General features: G+C 55.3%; 7 protein-coding genes across 7 annotated transcripts; 4 read left to right on the top strand and 3 right to left on the bottom strand.

Annotated features, from left to right (window-relative positions):
• Positions 1-28: 28 nt before the first annotated feature.
• BAUCODRAFT_356102 (uncharacterized protein) lies at positions 29-5,589 on the bottom strand. Its single transcript, XM_007675211.1, has 2 exons — positions 506-5,589; positions 29-453 (listed from the first exon to the last, which is right to left on the bottom strand). The coding sequence occupies exons 1-2, from the start codon at positions 5,396-5,398 to the stop codon at positions 91-93; spliced, it is 5,256 nt and encodes a 1,751-aa protein (XP_007673401.1). The 5' UTR covers positions 5,399-5,589; the 3' UTR covers positions 29-90.
• Position 5,590: 1 nt separating this feature from the next.
• Positions 5,591-7,325, top strand: BAUCODRAFT_356120 (uncharacterized protein). Its single transcript, XM_007675210.1, has 2 exons — positions 5,591-5,875; positions 5,957-7,325. Exons 1-2 carry the CDS (start codon positions 5,630-5,632, stop codon positions 7,058-7,060), a joined length of 1,350 nt encoding a protein of 449 aa, XP_007673400.1. The 5' UTR covers positions 5,591-5,629; the 3' UTR covers positions 7,061-7,325.
• Positions 7,276-8,789, top strand: BAUCODRAFT_356584 (uncharacterized protein). The gene is made up of 2 exons (XM_007675209.1): positions 7,276-7,773; positions 7,849-8,789. Exons 1-2 carry the CDS (start codon positions 7,590-7,592, stop codon positions 8,556-8,558), a joined length of 894 nt encoding a protein of 297 aa, XP_007673399.1. The 5' UTR covers positions 7,276-7,589; the 3' UTR covers positions 8,559-8,789.
• Position 8,790: 1 nt separating this feature from the next.
• On the top strand, positions 8,791-10,566 carry BAUCODRAFT_356585 (uncharacterized protein). Its single transcript, XM_007675208.1, has 4 exons — positions 8,791-9,152; positions 9,210-9,748; positions 9,798-10,013; positions 10,067-10,566. Exons 1-4 carry the CDS (start codon positions 8,975-8,977, stop codon positions 10,304-10,306), a joined length of 1,173 nt encoding a protein of 390 aa, XP_007673398.1. The 5' UTR covers positions 8,791-8,974; the 3' UTR covers positions 10,307-10,566.
• A 385-nt stretch (positions 10,567-10,951) lies between these two features.
• Positions 10,952-14,154, bottom strand: BAUCODRAFT_30361 (uncharacterized protein). Its single transcript, XM_007674824.1, has 4 exons — positions 13,416-14,154; positions 12,910-13,364; positions 11,530-12,855; positions 10,952-11,466 (listed from the first exon to the last, which is right to left on the bottom strand). The coding sequence occupies exons 1-4, from the start codon at positions 13,731-13,733 to the stop codon at positions 11,310-11,312; spliced, it is 2,256 nt and encodes a 751-aa protein (XP_007673014.1). The 5' UTR covers positions 13,734-14,154; the 3' UTR covers positions 10,952-11,309.
• A 1,431-nt stretch (positions 14,155-15,585) lies between these two features.
• On the top strand, positions 15,586-18,242 carry BAUCODRAFT_30358 (uncharacterized protein). Its single transcript, XM_007674823.1, has 4 exons — positions 15,586-16,092; positions 16,147-17,593; positions 17,645-17,861; positions 17,921-18,242. Exons 1-4 carry the CDS (start codon positions 15,905-15,907, stop codon positions 17,959-17,961), a joined length of 1,893 nt encoding a protein of 630 aa, XP_007673013.1. The 5' UTR covers positions 15,586-15,904; the 3' UTR covers positions 17,962-18,242.
• A 127-nt stretch (positions 18,243-18,369) lies between these two features.
• Positions 18,370-18,887, bottom strand: BAUCODRAFT_30357 (uncharacterized protein). Its single transcript, XM_007674822.1, has one exon. It carries the CDS (start codon positions 18,652-18,654, stop codon positions 18,490-18,492), a length of 165 nt encoding a protein of 54 aa, XP_007673012.1. The 5' UTR covers positions 18,655-18,887; the 3' UTR covers positions 18,370-18,489.
• Positions 18,888-18,928: the final 41 nt, after the last annotated feature.

Here is an 18,928-nt window from a genome sequence, read left to right as displayed (position 1 = left end):
AGGCTGAGCCAGTAGCATATCATGTCCATTTAGAATCGTGTACAAAAACAATATGTACAACCGCCACCTGCGCTGCTATAGCGTCAAAGATCACCGCTTGAACGCAGCCCTGACGTCTTCCCTGCTCATCTCCACCTCTACACCTTTCTCGCCCTCCGTCGGCGGCCAGATACTCCTCACAGCATTCTCCATCCTCTCGATGGTTCTCTCGTACACTTTCTCGCACTCGCCACACACAAGCGCGACGAGGTTGCGCGAGAGCTGCTCCTCATCTGCCTCCCCGAAGTGTTTCTCAATGCGTTTCTTGAGCGTCTCGATGCCCTCGCGCACTCTCTTGCTATCGTACGATGAGAAGGTGCTGCGCGCCGCTTTCCGCGAAAAGGTCGGTCGAGAGGCGATAGCAGCAGGATTGGGGTGGGAAGCGAACTGGGAATCGATAGAGTCCAAGAAGTCCTGCAGATATTGTCAGTGCCTGCAACGTTAACTTGCGCACAAGTAAGCTTACCAAAAGTGGCCCCAACGGCCTCCGTACCACACTGCCAATGTAGCGGTCGAATGCTTCCGCCCTCTCCTTGTTCGCTTTAGCCTTCCACTGCGCCAACACCACCAGCCTGCCGCCCAAATCATCGACTTCCTCCACGTAGTGATTCAGATTCTCGATGAGCATAATCTGCGCGTACAGAGCTTCCTTGTCCTCATTGTCGTCGCCCTTTGAGGTCCCGGTCAGTGCCTTCAGCCCGCCAGCAACTCCATGCGCGCCCCCACTTGCCGCCGCAGCGACACCCGATTCCTTCGCAATAGCGTGTAAGTTGTCGAAGATAGCTCTGTTGAGGCGAGTGTACGTATCATCGACCAGTCTCCGGACATCCACCATTGTATCAGCAGGCCGTTCGTACTCCTCCCTCGCCACCGTGGAGAACACATTCTCCACCGCTGCGCAGAATTGCGGAAGCGACTTGACAAAACCAATGACGCCGCCTTTTCGCTTCCTGCCACCACGCACCCGCAGCTCTTCCACAGCGCGGACCTGCTCATCCACGAACCTTGACCAAAGACTGCGAAGCTTCTCCTGCAACCTCTCAATCAGCTGCAGGAGGAAGTCCTGGCCCGTCTCCTGTAGGTAGTAGGCATGCCGGCTGAGACACGCCATCACGCCCACACCCTGCAGCGGATCATCGGCCAAGCTCCACTCCAGCATGACGCCCATCTCCGTGGCGAAGAAGGCGAATATCTCGTCCATGACAGTCTGCACCCTCTTGGCCATCTCACGGTCTGGGTCTGCTGGTTTCGGCATACGCAGATCGATGTTACGGCCTCGTCGTTCCGGAGGCGCGGCACCGACGGCTTCCAGAAAGTCCTGGGCTTGCAGTGTGGAGGCATGGAACAATTCAGCGACGAAATTCTGCTCCTGGCTCACGAGCGGTGCCATCTCGTCCATCGCACCAGCGAACACTTCCGCACCCATCAGCTGGCCGGCATGCCGGCTTTCGGTCGGGCTGCGATTGCCACCGTTTGCGTTACGCAGCGTCTTCGCCAGTGTCTGCGAACGCTTGATTGTGAGCTTCCGCGAGGCCAGAGCCACTGCACCGCCCGAAGAGCCTGAGCCATCGTCTCGTTCGGCGTGCGTAAATAGCACCTCGGCGATCTCATCTGAAGTGGGTTTTCGCACCGCCCGTTTCCAGCCTGTCAGATTCTCCTTGAACGCGTCACCGTACACTGGCTGCGCCTTGGTGGAGTAGGAATGCAACATCGTCTGCCACGCCGGAGGGTTGAGGTCGCGCACGAACAGCATCAGCGGGCCATAAGCCCATAACCGGCCACGAACAAGTTCGGTCAGTACGTCCTTGTTCAGCTTCTTGCCTCCGGAAGATGCCGGGCGCAACAATCTGCCTCTCGCTTGTTCGAAAGATGTCGCGAAGACAGCGTCGAGATGCTGCGTGAACCGCTGCACAAATGCCACGACTTCGCGCTCATACACGTCACGCCTTTCTCTCACCGCCTTCATCGAACTCAGAGTCTCGCTCGCTGACTCCTCGCCCGCGGACAAGCCACCCCTGCTGCCCGGCCGTCCGACAGCCGTGGACCGTATTGAAGGGTCGATGGTGATCATAGCCTGCCACAACCGCACAAGACTGGCCTCCACCTCGTTCAGACCCTGTACGTCGCCGAGGTCGCCACTGTGCAGAACGCGCAGCTCCCGGCCATCCAGACTAAGCGTATCGACCAGCCTCCGCAGCTCCGTGAGCAGACCCTTCTGATTCGCACTCTGGACTTGCAAGCCCTGACTCTGCGCCTCGATGAACGCGACGTCCTCGTTGAGACTACCTAGCTCGACGCTATACAGCGTCAGAAGGCCCTCCAGCTCGTCGCACTCCGCAATGGCCTTGTCAAGCAGCCCTTCCACTTGGGTTACTTTCTCACCACGAGCAACATCGGCATCGCCGCTCAACCACGATACAGCTTCCAGTCGTCCTTGTTCTCGCCGAAGGTCCGCTTCGAGCTCCGCGAGCTTCTTCGGCTCGAGCGCGCGGTCGCTCCAGCCGAAGTCTTCGAGAAGGTTTTCAAAGTCCAGGCCTTTGTCTTTCAGAATGCTCGGGTCGATGCCTAGTGCAGCAAGGTTGCGCTGATGGTAGTTGCTGCGCCGTTTGATCTTGACTTGAGGCGTTACCTTGCGGACCGCTTCCTGTTGGTCATGCATCTCTCGTTCAGCATGCTCGCCAGCATCCTCAAGCGCTTGTTGCTCAGGTGTGCGGTGTTCTGACGCCCTCGCCGCCGCCTCGTCTGTAAGCTGCACAGGCGCGCGCACGGTCTGAGATTGTTTCGAAGCTTCATCTTGGTACGGCGATGTTGGGTTCTCAACCTCGACTGTGGGCGAACGAGCCTCATCCGCGCCCTGTACTCCAAGTCCTATAGGCTCGCCAACGCTGGCCACGGGTGCTGCAGCAGCTGCCGCCATCGGATCCTCTCTTGCCGCCGCTGCGCCAGGCCTTGGTACAAAACCACTAATACCATCAACATCTGTCGTGGGTGAAGCAGCGCCGGCCTCCCTCTCCGCCTTCGCGCGCAGGATCTTCTCTGCTGCGCCTCCTGGCCGCGGTTTGAACGCGTTCGCTGTCGCCGCAGCCTTCTTGAACCGGTCACGTACAGCGTTCTTTTTGATCATTGGGCCGAGGCCAGGTCGGTATTGTGCGGAGTCATCGGTTTCGTCTTCTTCTTCCGCTGACTTGTCGGTTGCTATGACTGCTGGTGCGGTCTCAGCAGGTTGCATTTGCCGCTCCGCAAAATCAACTGGACCAGCCTTCTGGGTCGGCGGCTCTTCCTGTCCCGGAGTCGCCATCGGACTTTGTTCGACAGACGAATCATGAAATGCTCCCGGAATGGCTAGCTTCTGCTCGCGTATGTGCTGTGTTTGTTGCTGGTCGCGACTTTGACGTTTGCTTCGAAGAGCCAACGGTTTGATGTCGGTAGACTCTGTTTGCGCGGTTTGCTGCCGGGAGGCCTCATCGTCTGGCCCTCGGAAGCTGCCACTTGGCTTGAGCGGCGCCGGCCGTAGGTCATCATGCGTACCTCGCTCGTTTAATGCCGGCCGTCTTCTGCTGCGTTCAGGTGTGGGTGGCGAGCCGGGTTCTTTGATCAGTGGTGCATGTTGCGTTTGCAATGGAGTTTGCGGGGTCGTTTGGTTGGTGGAAGCAGTATCTGGGCCCCAGTAGCTTGTTAAAGCATTGATTGCGGCTGCATCTCCAAGATCGAGACCAGCAGATGAGGCAGTGCCGCCAGTCGGTGGATGCCAGATGTTCCTTTCTTGCTGATCCCCTGAAAAAGACTGAGATGTTTGGATCGGCGGCAATTGCGGCGGTCCGGCGGTCGAAGCTGGTGGCTCCAGCTGCTGTGGTTGAGGTTGCTGCAGTTGAGGTTGCAGCGGCCGAGGCTGATCCTGTGAGATGCGGTGGTTCATCCATCGTTCTTTAGTAGAGGCGAACAAGCTCGCACCGCTGGTTGGACTGACTGGTGAAGCCGCGGCGCCGTTCGCCTGATAGGCTGGCGCCGGCGGCCCAGGTTCCTGCTCAGCGTCTTGCCAGCTAAAGCGTTCTGGAGATCGTTGTTCAAGCAGCTGCTCTTCGGGCACGCTATCCACGAAGGCTCGCTGCCTGACTGGACTTGCTTGTCGCACCTTCGGGGCCGCACTGGAGGCCATTGAGCTTACGCTAGGACTATCCTCAACGCTGACGATAGATGGAGTTTGCGCGACTCCAGTTTGCAACGAAGATGGTAAGGGTGTTCGTGGGCCAGGAGCTGGACTTGTGCCTGGCCTGCCCGCATACTCTCCTCTTCGGTCTTGACTAGGCGCCCGAATTTGTTCCTGACTCGCGAATTGGCGTGGTCCACTAAGCGGAGAAGGTTGAGCTGCCTCTCGTCCAGCGGGGAAGCGTGATGATATCGGTGCTGGGCTCTGGGATTGCTGTCGACTTTGCGGACTTGGATCGTGCAAGCTCTCCGGCGGTCCAGGTGACTGCCTATAGCGGCTCTCCTCGCGACTCTGTGGCCTCTGAGCGAATGGTGGCTGCGGTGGCTGCATAGGGCTCGCATCACGACTCTCCGCTCTCATGCCAGGGGCAAGGTTTGTCTGTAACTGCCTAGCCTGCTCCGGCGGAACAGTGACACCAGGCTGCGTCAGCTGCTGCTGCGATGGTGTCTGACCCAAGATGAGAGCCTTTTCCCGCTCATCGAAGCCTTTCAACTCCGGCACGAGTCCTTTGGTGTATTTTCGATATATTTTGACCGCCGAAGCAATGAAGAAGTCCTTCTCCTTACTCGTACCGGCCTGCCAATAGTATGACTTCGCGATAGTGACCGTGAACCCAACACTGCCCGCCCAACCCCGGTACTGTGCTTCTCGATCCGTCTGAGGCGGGTATGTGCCACTGTACGTCTCGATAGCACTAAGTTCCTCCAAATTCCACGTCTTGCCTATACTAAAGCTGCCATTCGTGTTCTCGCGCGCCTTGTGCATACGCACCCGACCCGTACTGCGCACTGCAATGATGATGAGACGCGGCTTCTTGTTCGACTCGGCGCTCTCTGGGGGCGCGGGCGCCGAGGGGTACTGCGCGTCCTCTATAATACGGATATGAGTGATGTAGCTTTCCGCGAGCTGGCCATTGGCGTCAAGCTTGCTGAAGCAGGACTCGATGATGCGGCGCTTCTCATCCTCGAAGCGTTCTGCGCGCGACATGCTGGACGACCCCATGGCACCGCCGGATGCAGCAGGGAGTGAGGTCGGGTGTGGTCCATTGGACGTGAGCTGAGTGCGGCCGGTCATGGCCATGGAGTTGGTCGCGATTGACGGATTAGAGCCGTTGCTCATCGTCCCGAACCCGTTCGCTATGGGTCGCGACATGGCGGAGCAGCCACGAAGCTTCGCTCCACAGCTCTGCTGTCCTCTGCGAATGCTCTACCTCCCAGCACCTCCGCCGGGCATTGAGCACCGAGCATCTCTAACCGGCATCGAGCATTACGAACCCCGAATGGCCGGCGCCTCGGCCCGCTGTCACAAGCCCGGGTTCAGAAACATTAAGCACTTCAAAGCGAAATCTCCTGCGACGGGACTGAAACACATTCGTTCGTAGTCATGCCAAAGCGCAAGCGAGGCGACGATGTTGAGCCTCACGATTATGAAGAACGTGAAGTGCAAGAGCGCCGACGGACTGTGCGACACAAGCTAAAGCAAGGCATCGTGCATCTTGGTCATGCCTTCAAGATCGCAAAGGGCTTCGAGCGACAGAAGCTGGGTCGAAGGCGAAGAAATGCCACATCGCAGAAGGACAACAGCGAGGCGGACGTACAGCGCATCGATGCTGAGATTGTTGCGTTGAAGGTGCGGGAGCCCCTCGCTGATGCACATTATGAGCAAATGACGGCGATCGACGGCTGACAAGACTGTGCTATTGCAAGACAGGCACTTGATAATGCGACTTGTGCTCATGTGTACCTCTACAAGACGTTGTCGAGGATCAAGGCTATTGCTCAGTCGCCATTTCTGCCAGAGGATGTTCGTAAGCCGGTCACACTTTTCTCGGACGTTGCAGCTCTGAATGTGCATGCACGACTATGCAATTCGAACCCGGTCAAGGATGCGCTGCCGCCTGTTCTCAACGACGTGCGGCGGACAATGAGTTTGGAAGTACCGATACAGAACGCGCAAACCAAGACGAAGAGAGTGCGAGCCAGCGACTCCCGTGAGGCGCCCGCATCGCTCGATGGCAAGCGTGCCCCAGGCCAGAAGCCCTTAAGACGTGATGTGGCCGCCTTATCTGGAGCTCCTGCTGTTGGCGACGAAGAGAAAGTCGGGCAGACGGTCGGCGACATAGCTTCGGAGAGCGATCTTGACGAATACAATGACCGCTTAGCGTCGTCCGGAGACGACGAGTATGAAGCCGGTGGGTCTGATATTGAAGACATAGAGCGTCAGCTGGAGCAGGAAGGCATTACCCGTAAATCCAGCAGACCTTCCCAAGCCCGTTATGACCACGCGGCAGACATGGCCGTTTCCGACGACGAAGACGCCTCCAGTGCCTCGCCAACACTGGAGCCGCAGAAGGCACCTGCGCCAAAGAAGAAGTCCGCTTTCTTGCCTTCACTTTCCATGGGTGGCTATATATCCGGATCTGGCTCTGATATTGACGACGATGATATTAATGGACCACCGAAGAAGAACAGACGCGGTCAACGCGCTAGACAACAGTTATGGGAGAAGAAGTTTGGCGCACGCGCTAAGCATCTACAGAAGCAGGTGCGCGATGCTGGATGGGATCCGAAGAGGGGTGCAACGGACGGCAAGGAGCCGCGAACGAAGAACAAGAAGATCGCTGATGTTTCAAGAAGGGGTGGGAGAAGTACCGACCGTGTGAGAAGCGTCGCCAAACCAATCGACAACGGTGTGAACAAGAAGCAGAAAGATAACAGTGGACCTATACATCCGAGCTGGGAAGCCGCGAAGATGGCGAAGCAGAAGACAGCAGCTCCTGCTGCGTTCAAAGGCAAGAAAATCACGTTCGACTAGGCAGGATGGTGAGGCAGCTCGGTCTCATAGTCGGCTGCTAGTGGAAAGACATTACGCGGCTGTCAGTGGCACAGCAACTGCTGTACCAGCAAACGCATTTCGGCCATTGGTCCCACATACACCTCGCATCAGGTCCGAGATACGGCGAAGAGGTAGGTGCCGCATAACGGGGAAAATGTGCAACGGCGGCCGATTGCGCCACACAATTGACCAATCAGAGACACTTGACCCTGAATATGCTAACATATAAGGTTCGTACCGCTTGCGAGCTGCTCCACTTGTCATGTGTATTCAATCTGTCGACCACGCTTGCTGTCCAGGCAGAAGGATAACGCACATGCTGTAAGTCTATAAGTCTCCTCGAATTTTCATACTCTCTTTGGATGCATTGTAGAGACATAACTGGCGGAAAGACTTCTACTGCTCCTCAAGCCCTCTTTGACACTTGCCCCGGGGACCGAATAGATCGTCCATTTACTCCAACAAGGACCCAATCTCTGAAATTTCCCCTCGATCAGCTCTCGCGACTATGCTTTTCACGCGAGATGATGCGGGCGACAGTAGCAACACCTTCGTCTTTTACCGATACTTACCCTCGGTTGCTGCAGCCGCCATCTTCACCGTACTCTTCGGCTTCACCACCGTCTTTCATGCGTACCAACTCATACGTTCGAGGACTTGGTTCATGATTCCCTTCCTCATTGGCGGTATATGTAAGTTCGAACCTTCAGGCAGTTCATCGTCAGCGCACTTCCATTGCAGAAGCTTAGCATGCTAACACCTCGCAGTTGAAACGATCGGCTACATAGGCCGCATACTGTCTGCCCAACAGAATCCGGGTCCCTACACGCTCGGTCCATTCATCCTCCAAACCGTCCTTCTCCTCGTCGCACCCGCCCTCCTCGCCGCAAGCATATACATGCAGCTCAGCCGCGTCGTGCAGCTCCTAGACGCCGATCAAGCGCTCTTCATCCGCCGCACCTGGCTCACGAAGCTTTTCGTCACTGGGGACGTGCTCAGCTTCCTGCTGCAGGCTGCTGGAGCCGGCCTTCTATCTTCTGGCGACGGGGCCAACACGAATACCGGCAAGGCCGTGATCGTGGTTGGTCTGATTTTGCAAGTCATTTACTTCGGCCTCTTCGTGCTCGCAGCTGCCATCTTCAATGTGAGAGTCAGTCGGCACCCTCCGCCGAGATGCGCAGTTGTGCCTTGGTGGAAGAAGCACATGTTTGTGCTCTACCTCGTGTCGGTACTCATATTTATCCGAAGCATTGTGCGAACCGTCGAATATATCGAAGGATACACCGGCTATGTGATGACGCACGAAGCGTTCCTGTACGTTTTCGATGCACTGGTCATGTTCGCGGCGATGGTGGCAATGAACGTGGTCCACCCGGGAGAGGTAGCGAAAGAGTTGAGGGGAGGTTTTAGGGCTGGTGGAGCCGGTGGCATAGAGCTGAAGAATGGGGCGAGAAGTCATGTAAGACCGTGGGTGTAAAGGCTGGACAGAGACCATCAAGGTTTCGGATGGCATGAGGAGCAGCGGCGCAGACTTATTGAACGGCAGGATCGGGATCACATTGCGGTAGGAGTATTCGGGGCTGTATATACATAGACATGGGACGGTATCCGGAGCGTTGACTACCTCCAAGCGGTAGTGATTGCGTTGCCTTCTGCAGCGTTTCGTATCAAGTTTAGATTTTGCTTGGCATTTCAGCGGACCTCAGATCTACTCTACAGTAACACACCATTCAACTACCACAGTCCGCGCACATGAAACCGCCGTTCACGTCATCCATCGCGGGCTCACTAGAGGTCCACGCGTCACAACGGAGTGCACGGCGTTGTTGAAGACGAGACTTAAAATGCGATGAGGTACGCATCAGAAACCGCAACTGCACCCATCGCACGAAGATGCAGCCCTTCGAAGCTTCAACGCCCAGCGCAGCACCACGATCAGGCATGAGAAAGTCGCGAAATGGTTGCGTAGCATGCAAGCGCCGCAGAGTCAAGTGCAACGAACAGTCACCGTGCAGCGCCTGCGTCCGTCGAGGGGAGCCTTGCAGTCTCGCCACCCTTACACCCGAATCAAGTGCGCATCAGATAGTATGTCTTGTTTTCCAATGCCGTTAGCTGACGTTAGCAGCAGCTGGCGAAGACGACACTTCAGAAAATCTTCCTTCAACGCGGGAATGGCTGCAGGATATGGAACTCATGCACCACTATGGGAACGTTATTCGGGAGGAACCCTTCGCCTCAGGCCCACAAGTTGCGCACTTATGGCAAGATACCGTTCCTCAAGAAGCCTTTAAACATCCATTCCTTCTCCACGCACTCTTGGCCCTCTCCGCACTGAACCTGGCTCATCACCATGATGTAGATGCAGCCCGCTATCTGCGCCTTGCAGACAAGCACCAAGCAATTGCTATCTCTGGCTTCCGGAACGCTCTGGCCGGCGAGATTACGCTGCATATCAGTGCAGCGCTGTTCGCCTGCGCGTCCGCGATCTCCCTTTCGACGATGGCACGATCGTGTGCCACGGCTGCCACAAGAGCTTCACCACAAGGTCTGGATGTGGGAGAGATTGCAGAGCTGTTCGTCCTGACAAGAGGAGTTTTGGACTTTGTTAGCGTTGCGCGAGCCCATCTCACCCAGACACCGATGGCCGAGATGTTCGAGGGGCATTGCGTGAGATCATCTAGCGACAATCGCATTGGGAAGTTCTGACAGGTTGCAGATGCCGGAGTCAGAGGAGGGCAAGACTTCCTTGCCGGAGCATGTGCGGAAGCGCTTTCGTAGCCTCGAGGACATGATTTTGGAACGCCATCAAAAAGCACCGGAGAAGCTCTCCATCGTCACATCTGCGCTCAAATACCTCGAGCTAGTCTACCGCGATCTGACATACTTTCTAAGAGTAGGAATGATCGAAGTTGGTGCAGTGTGGCGCTGGACGGTCAGTGGGATTGTCTCGAGCTGACTGCGACATGGCTAACACACACCGAGCAGACTATGGTCGATCACAAACTTGCGGGCCTGATCATCGATCGAGATCCGCCCACACTGATACTAGTCGCTCACTATGCTGCTGCAACAGTGAGTGCTCGGGAGTCGTGGCCTACAAGGCAATGGGGTGTCTATGCTCTTCAAGGCCTTAGCGAAATGCTCGACGACAACCTGCAACATTGGCTGGACTGGCCAATGCGACAGATTGACGATAGACTAGCATCTCTTCTCGATTCTGATTGACCGCTCGTACAAGAACGTATTGGAAAGACATGGTTCACAAAGCTGAGCATCTCCGGAAGCGAGGACGCAATTAAGACCGTAGTCCGGTGACGAGTCACTGACGTCCGCACCCGCTGAATGGTTATTGAGACAGAGTCCATTTGCTACCGCTTGCTCCAACGGCCTGAGACTCAACGGCTTCGCTTACGCAAGTTAGCTGGGGTTTTGTGTAACCACCACCCACCTTGACCCACTCACGTGCTGCATGCAGCTGCAGCTTCCCACCTACCTGGTCAGCATTGCATCCTGTACGACACAGCAACAGTGGGTACGAGGCGGCAACCGACGTCGCCGGACCCAGCTCTGCTGCGAGGCATTGATGCAGCTTTAAAGCCTGCGTAACGTGACGAGCGTCCCAACAATGGTACGTGCAGGCGGGTTCAACGACTGGCGTGGAAGAGGTTCTGCAAGACCTTGAGTTTACGAGAATGAAGTCGTGCACTTGCTGCTGCTGGCCGTTGGCCAGGCATACCGTTGAGCTTACATGGCTGCTTGCAGGTGTATGATCTCATGGCCGCCAACAATGGTGGGATCCGTGTGAAGGTGGCAATCAATTGACAGTGGGAGGATGTTCGTGCAGACGCAACGTGGTAAGGCAGCACAGAATGGGTAGGTATGTCGTACACTCCATTACATAGTTCTCTTCACACTTTGTCCTGTGCTAACCCCGACTATCCAGCCGCCGGGTATGTACAAGTGAGAGTGTTGCAAAAGTTGCCAAAGCCGCCAAAGCTAGATAGTCTGCGATATGGACAGGTATGTCCGTGGTAGGCTGTTTTTTGAGCCAATCCAAAATCTGCCGTGATTGGCCTTATGCCAAAGTCCATCAAACAATTCCGAAATATTTAGAAGCATTTCTGGTATCATGGTGTACAATATGCTGCCCCTGAACGCAGAACGCCATGCTAAGCAGAGAAGAGACCTGATGGTTGCCGTGCTGTATCGGCTTCTCGTATGTGGGGGCTCACATGCCCATTGCCTCGATTCTGTGGTGAAACTGTGCTTTCTCGATACTCCTCGTCGATCGTTCTGACGTCAGCGAGGTCGCACAAGTTAGGTCACGAGGAGGGTGCGTGACCGGTAGCGGCGAAGTCGGCAGAGGTGGAGGTGGTGGCGGCGGACTGTGAGGGCTTGATGTTAGGCAAGCTTCCCTGATATAATGGTGTCAGGGTGGATGCTCATACCTATTATCAGCGAAATGTGATTTGGTCCGCAACAGATTCACCACGCTTCTTCCAAACTTGCGCGCTTTGACGCTTGGTGTTGGATTACGTGAAAACATGCTCGCATCTTCTAGCTCGCGCACTTTGACCTCCGCATTGTTGGCAGCCATTTGCTGCGCTTGCCGCCGGATTTCCTCTTCCCATGGCTTGCGCATCTTGATATAGTCTTCTGGTTTGAATGGGGGGTACTTTGCACGTTCCGGCTCAGTGGCGGCAGGTGATTGGTGGTGCTGTGGCTGCGGCGCCACATCTGGGGCCGCGACCACCGTAGTACCGTTGCTTGCAGTGGTAGGTAGAGCTGGGCTTGGCGGTGCGTTCTGGGATCCGGGCACGAAAAAGGCGTTAGGTATGTCGAGTGGCGTCAGTTGGCCGTTTGGTATGGGGGACCCGGGTGGCGATACTGAAGTCGGTTGGCCCGGGGCTTGAGCTACGAATGCTTCGTTCACGCTGTTACAGTATTGCGAGTCCAAGAAGCGAAGTAAGGTCTGGACGTCCGATGCAGTGCTCATTGCACCCAGGCTGATGCGCACAACGCCTGTAGGCTTTCCAAGCATGATCTGAACAGGGTTTGAGCAGCGGTGGCCAGATGCGAAAGCTGCCTTCATTTCAGCAGGCGACCAGTTTAGATAGGTCGCCATACCGCCCGGATTGCAAAGAGAGCCGCTTCGGACGAAGATATTGTGGCCGTCCGCCGCTTCTTCCACTTGAGCATACGGTACCAGCGACCCATCTGCATGTTGGACGTTAATGGAGATTGTTGCTCCTTGCACGGAAGGATCGCCATAGACAGCACCTTCGTCTTTGTATATCCGGCAAAGAGGCAAACCGTTCGCATGTTTGAGGCCTGATAGTCCATTGTAAAGATACTTTGCCAGTTGTGCGGTGTGATGTGAGATGAACTTCATCGGATTCGCGCCGTATAATCGCTCATGGACGTTCATGGCGTGGTCTAGTGCGAAAATCGAATGAAATGGTAACGTGCCGTCTTCGAGCCGATCATGAATCGCAGTGTCCTTCTTCGCATGCCACGTATCGTTCACGGTGATAACCATCTCGACGGTACCACCACCAAAGTACTTTCGGTTCTCCAGCACGTGTGCTGAGGCCTTCCGTACTATAAGCGCGCCTATATTTGGAAAGCCGAAAATCTTGTAAAACGACAGCGCCACGAAGTCAGGTGCTGTCGATGCGTCGGACAAATCGAGTGGCGCTGTACTTGCAAGTGCAGCTGCATCCAGAAGGGTGTATGTGGCTGCTTTGTGAAACGACTTGCGGATGCGTCCGGGCCTGCGTCACATTAGCATATGTTGACTTCGGTGAAACCTACTAGATCAGACGTACCAGCTCAAGGGGAGTCGTCGGCCAGTCATATTGGACTGGCCGGGATATGCGAATAAGCCAAATTGGCGTGGTCGAGGCCCGCCTAAACCTCCGCTGTTAATCCAAATATCGACTTCCTCATCGCTTGTGAAACATCGGTGCATCTTGGTCGATTCCCTAACTCCGACTATTGATGTGTGCGCGTCTTTGTGGTACCCATACCATACCGGTGTATTGCTCGTTGCTGCGTAGTCACGAAAACACTCGATGACCATCTTGATCGCGGCCGTCGCATTCGCAACAAACACCAAGTCAAACTCGTCAGGGTCGGCGTTGAAGAATCGAAGTGCACGTTCTCTGATGGCATCCACTCTGTGGCCTGACAATGCTGATGGAGACGACGCTGAATGCGGGTTGCCGTACAGATTCGAGATAAGGTCTGCGGAAAACTCCTCCACCAACGACTTCGCATAGAGCTAGTATAAGCAGTCAGTGAGGGAACTGCCGCTCTCGCCACGCTTACATACCGTGGTGCCACCATGATCGAGATACGTCTTGCCCTTCAGTTGAGGATACTCGCGATCTCGGAAGGCCTCGACATCATCCGGCGTGTCTTCCACGCCGGAGACGGAATCAGCAGGAGAAGTGAGTTCGGTCATGTAATCATATTCAGGCTCCGAGTCACTGCCTGAAGACTGCTCCTGGGCTCGTATTTCTGGCGGGAAGAGATCGGTTCGCGGCGAGTCTCGAGATGACGTGCTGGTCGATTTGAAGCGCTTTGGGGGGGAGACGTCGGTAGTATCAGATATTTGTACAGCGTCCAGTATGTGTGCTGGTATGTCCATGACAACGAGGCTTCCAGAGCCACAAAGAGCAGTTTCACTATCTCCAAGAAATCATGATCAAGGGAAGGTGTTCCGGAGGTCGATATGGTGCCGAACTGCGGCAGTCCTCATTCAATCCAAAGTATCTTCCTGCCGGCCAAAAGGGTTGAGTGAGCGTCGTGAATATTGCAAGGTTGATACCAGATTGTCGGGCGTTCTCTCGAGGCGAATAGAGATTGTGAAGATGCAAAGGTCGCCGTTCCCAAGGTCGAGAGTCTGAGCACTCAAGGTGCGGCCGGAGGTCAGAACCAGGCACATCTATTGGCAGATCGATTGACTGAGAGCGCACCAAAAATGGATGGAGCTTGCGGCTAGTGGGAAAGCCGCTTGCGACAACCGGCGATCCCTAGGACACTTTGGGCTGGCGCCACGCCTGCCGAGCTCTGGCTATGTTCAGGGGATTGATCAAGTTCCGCGGCCATAATCAACTTATATTGGTCGCCGATCATATTGCGGTTCGCTATCCACCGGTGACAATTCAATGATGGTACGGTGTGTAGTAGGTGAGTCTACTGTCTAACCAATTGATCACCTGACACATTGGGTTCATTGGGATACCGCGGACAAATGCCAAATCTCTGCCGCGGTTACGTATCGATGAAAGGGTGTCTCATAAGCTTATGGTGCATGTAAGAGCAGCAACGTGGCTCCTGCGAATATCCGGACAGCGTGGTAGCACCACAACGCTCCCTCATAGAGTCTCACGTAATTGTCTGCATCGGCTCTGTATGTGGAGAAGTGATCTGCACCAGTAGACAGAAGCGAGACGGCGACCAAACAGACCTGCCGGCATTGTACAGTACCTTAACCCATCAGGGGCTATGGGTGCAGCTTTGCTTCACGGAGATCAAGCGACCAAGTCCCGCAAAGCAGGCACAAGCTGAATTGTGGTATCCACGCGGACATGGCATTCGTAGGGGGGAGCCTGGTAGCGTCGCAGAAGTGTGGCAAGACTTTGCATGTCACTGCGGCCCACTCCTCGGCTGGCAAACATGGTATACAAATTGGCGGAGATTTGGTCGGCGTCTATGGCAAGCGTGGAGCGACAACGGCGTGCTGAACCGAGTTTTCTGCTTTCCTAGTCAAGAAGTTGGCTCCGGAGCCACCCTTTTGACAGGGGACGCGGTGATCCGCAACCTCAGCACAGATGCTGTAGACGAGTGGCACAGATCTCGTATGGGAGCGCACGGTCAACGGGCGTTAAAGCATCCTTCCAACGGTTACCCGCATGCACGGCAGCCATCCGTGCAGGTGAAATACGTTTGAAGCTGCAGACAGCCACCATACTCTGTGATACAGCATATGCCATTCAGCTCGAAGGCTCTTGGTCTCCTCACGTCATGAGGTAGCCTCTACGTAGTGAGTCGGTCCGGATCAAACCCTCTCCTGAGACCTCATTGTCCGGTAGCTTCTGGATTTCGATATAGGCTCCTTTTAGACCTTGAGACATACGCTTGGCGCTGCAGGTACACCCGATTGGCATACGGCTCGCTTCGACCCTAAGAAGTCGCCGTTCCAGGGTTTCGTCTCAGAACAGGGGAAGAAGTCCGCGCCCCTGCCCGAGGGGGACTAGCGCAGCAGGGATGCGTCGCGGCCATGCAGCACTGGCGGTGCGCTATTCGACCACTTACCTTCCACCTGTTGAGCTTCCCAGAAACATTTCGGCACGCCCAAACGACTTGTGATCTCGAACGGAGCTGGGTTGCCCGGAAAGGAGGGCTGGGTACATGCAAGAAACGGGAGAGCTGGTCGGCGAGTCAAGTCTAGCGATCTGTAAACTCTTTATCCGCCACCCACCGTATGGAAGCCCACCGGGCCCGACCTGTCTGTGCTATGTTCCCCGTGACAGTACCTGGCGTCGATCGATAATATCCCCTCCCCACCCTCGTTGCACTGACCTGCCCTTCTCTTGTCAACGTCCGCCATCGTGCTGCCACTCTCTCCTTCACTGCTGCGTGCCGACCAGCAAACATTCACTTGCGCTAGCCTTCAGTCACTCATTGTTTGCCATCATCACGAGGAAGCAGGTCTCCCCGTTAGTCGTTTCTAGCACTATATCAAGGGTGCCACCCTTAACGTCAACCAACCTGGCTCTCCCGACCGCGATCGCGGATCGCAAAGGTTACGACAAGATGTCAGACATCGAGAAGATGATCGGTGGCGACTACGCCCAGCTCACAAACACCAACATTCGCAGCTTCGGTTGGAAGGGAGTCACAGTTACGGTCAAAGATCGACAATCACAACAGCCAAAGACGATCCTCTCAGATATCAATGGCATTGTCAAGGCGGGCGAGCTGCTTGCGCTCATGGGACCTTCGTAAGTATAATACTGCGCTGGCGCTGTGACTCCATTCACTGATAGCGCTCGCAGCGGTTCCGGCAAGTCTACTCTCCTGAACGTGCTTGCCCACCGCACAGCTACTCTGGCAGCTAGCGTCCGGGCAGCCATCTACATCAATGGTGCACCGGCCAACCCCAAAACTTTCCGCCGCATCTCCGCCTACGTCGAGCAAGAAGATGCGTTAGTAGGTTCGCTCACCGTCCGCGAGACGCTGAACTTCGCCGCCCGCCTGTCGCTGCCGAAGGCTGTCAGCAAGCTTGAGCGGATCCAGCGCATCGAGGCACTCCTTACAGCTTTCGGTCTTCAGAATCAGGCTAACAACCTGATTGGCACACCTATCAGGAAGGGTATCTCCGGTGGTCAGAAGCGTCGCGTGAGTGTCGCTTCGCAGCTGATCACGAGCCCAAAGCTCCTCTTCCTTGACGAGCCGACTTCAGGTCTGGACTCTGCTGCCTCGTTCGAAGTCATCTCCTTCGTCAAGGACATCGCAAAGAAGCACAATCTGATTGTGATCGCGTCAATCCATCAACCGTCTACGTCGACATTCGCCATGTTCGACAAGTTGCTGTTGCTATCTCAAGGTGGCACCGCATACAGCGGCCCGGTGTCTGAAGTCCAGCCATACTTCGATGCCTGTGGCTTCCCCATTCCTCTATACATGAACCCAGCAGAATTCATCATCGACTTCGTCAACACCGATTTTGCTCGCGACCGTAGCGAAGTTGATCAGCAGCTGAACATGGTTCACTCGTCGTGGCATAAGTCAAGGCTTGCCACTGCAACCGTGACAGAGCTTACGGATGAGATGGCCCGAAACTCGATGGACACTGATGTGAACGCCGAGGCCAGAGACGACTCTGCCGGCGCAGTCGCGATCCCGTTGGCGCTTATTCACCGCTCGTTCATCAAGTCTTACCGAGATATCATCGCCTACGGAATTCGTATTGCCATGTACATGGGTCTGGCTATCATGATGGGCACCGTGTGGCTACGCCTGAACCCGACCCAAGGCAATATCCAATCTTTCATCAACGCCATCTTCTTCGGCGGTGCCTTCATGTCCTTCATGGCTGTCGCATACATTCCCGCTTACTTGGAAGATCGCGCACTTTTCATCAAGGAGCGTGCCAACGGTCTCTACGGTCCGACCTCCTTCTTGATCGCCAACTTCGTCACGGGCATTCCTTACCTGTTCCTGATTGCCATGCTCTTCTCCATCGTGGCATACTGGCTATCGAACTTCCGGCCGACGGCTGAAGCATTCTTCACCTGGGTCATGTGGCTCTTCTTGGACCTGCTGGCGGCCGAGTCGCTGGTCGTCCTCATCAGCTCTATCATCCCCATCTTCGTTGTTGCGCTTGCTGGCACTGCTTTTGCCAACGGTCTCTGGATGTGTACTGGTGGATTCCTCGTCCCACCCCAGACGCTGAACCCCTTCTGGCGATACGTTTTCCACTACATTGACTACCAGGCATACGTAAGTTGACGTTTCACCTTCATCATCGTTCCATGCTAACAAATGCTCCAGGTCTTCCAAGGTATGCTCACGAACGAAATGTCCAGCCGGAACTACACCTGCGCCGCCAGCCCCACTGCCGCCAATGGTTGCACCTGCATGTATCAGTCCGCACTCGAGAGCGAGTGCAAGATTGCCGGAACTGCTGTCTTGAAGTCGTACGGTTACGGCCCTGGCAATAACACTGGCAGACTGGTCGGGATCATGATCGGAATTATTGCAGGCTACCGTACGTTTCTCACACTAATTGGCCAAGTACGCATCAGACAATGCTGACCTACATGCTAGGAATCCTTGGGTGGCTTGTCCTCTACCTGCGAAGGACGTGAGAGTAGGTCACACGAGTCGTGGGAATGCAAGCGTTTTCTTCGACAATTGTATATTGTAGGGTGGAGGAGTCATGCCGAGACGGAACAAAGTACCGCATGACGGAAGTACAAGGAATAATGACTATCCTTGAACATAATTCAGGGCAGAGTATGTGTCCTACGGGGCTGTCTCTCTGGCCAGACATCAGGGTATGCTACGATTGGCGTTGGAGGCTGGCTACTATGTTGGGCAGCGGGTGTAAAGGATCGCCGAACGTTACTCGATACTGTCTTATAAGAGCTGATTACCGTATATGGTATTGTCATACCAGCATACTATATTCCTTGTGTCAGAATGCGGCATCGCCATTCGTTCGAAATGCCGCAGCTCTTCCATTGAAGCATACAGTGAGCTCCTCTGCCACCCGCCAAGATCCAATTCAGCCGAACGGTGCATACGGCAATCATCCTCCTCGCCTCATGATACTTTCACATACATATTGCGCGTTTTGGAAATCAGGCCTTGTGATGAATTCGACTGCGGCTGCGTCAAATGAGACTAGGGTGCATCACCTGCAGGTTATGCAATGCGAAACGGCCGGGGAGCAGACAAGTCAGGAAGTAGCCCGCTGCAGTTGTTCGAGAGCCGTTGACAATCGTGCTTCTAGAGCCGCTCAAACACTTGGGATCGTTGCTGCCCAACGCTGGCTCCATGGCACCGCCTGATGCAATCCTTGAACCTGCGACGAGATGTGGAGACCATGTCGGTGCCGTAAATGCACCAGCCACCAGATGCTCAATTGCCGCAAACACATCTCAACCGGGCACTCGGCAGCACCGCAGCACGCAAGTTTGGCCCTTGCTCATCTTACGAAAGACGTGTGCTGTGCACCTGGTAGGCATGAATGCATCAATCCTCCAAACTTCAGCAAACACGCCAAGGCGGGTCGCGTGGTCGAAGCATGATCCGGCATCATAAGACTTTGAC

The sequence above is a fragment of the Baudoinia panamericana genome, assembly GCF_000338955.1.
Source record: "Baudoinia panamericana UAMH 10762 unplaced genomic scaffold BAUCOscaffold_2, whole genome shotgun sequence".
NCBI classification, from domain to species: Eukaryota; Fungi; Ascomycota; class Dothideomycetes; order Mycosphaerellales; family Teratosphaeriaceae; genus Baudoinia; species Baudoinia panamericana.
This window is presented reverse-complemented; position numbering and strand designations above follow the sequence as displayed.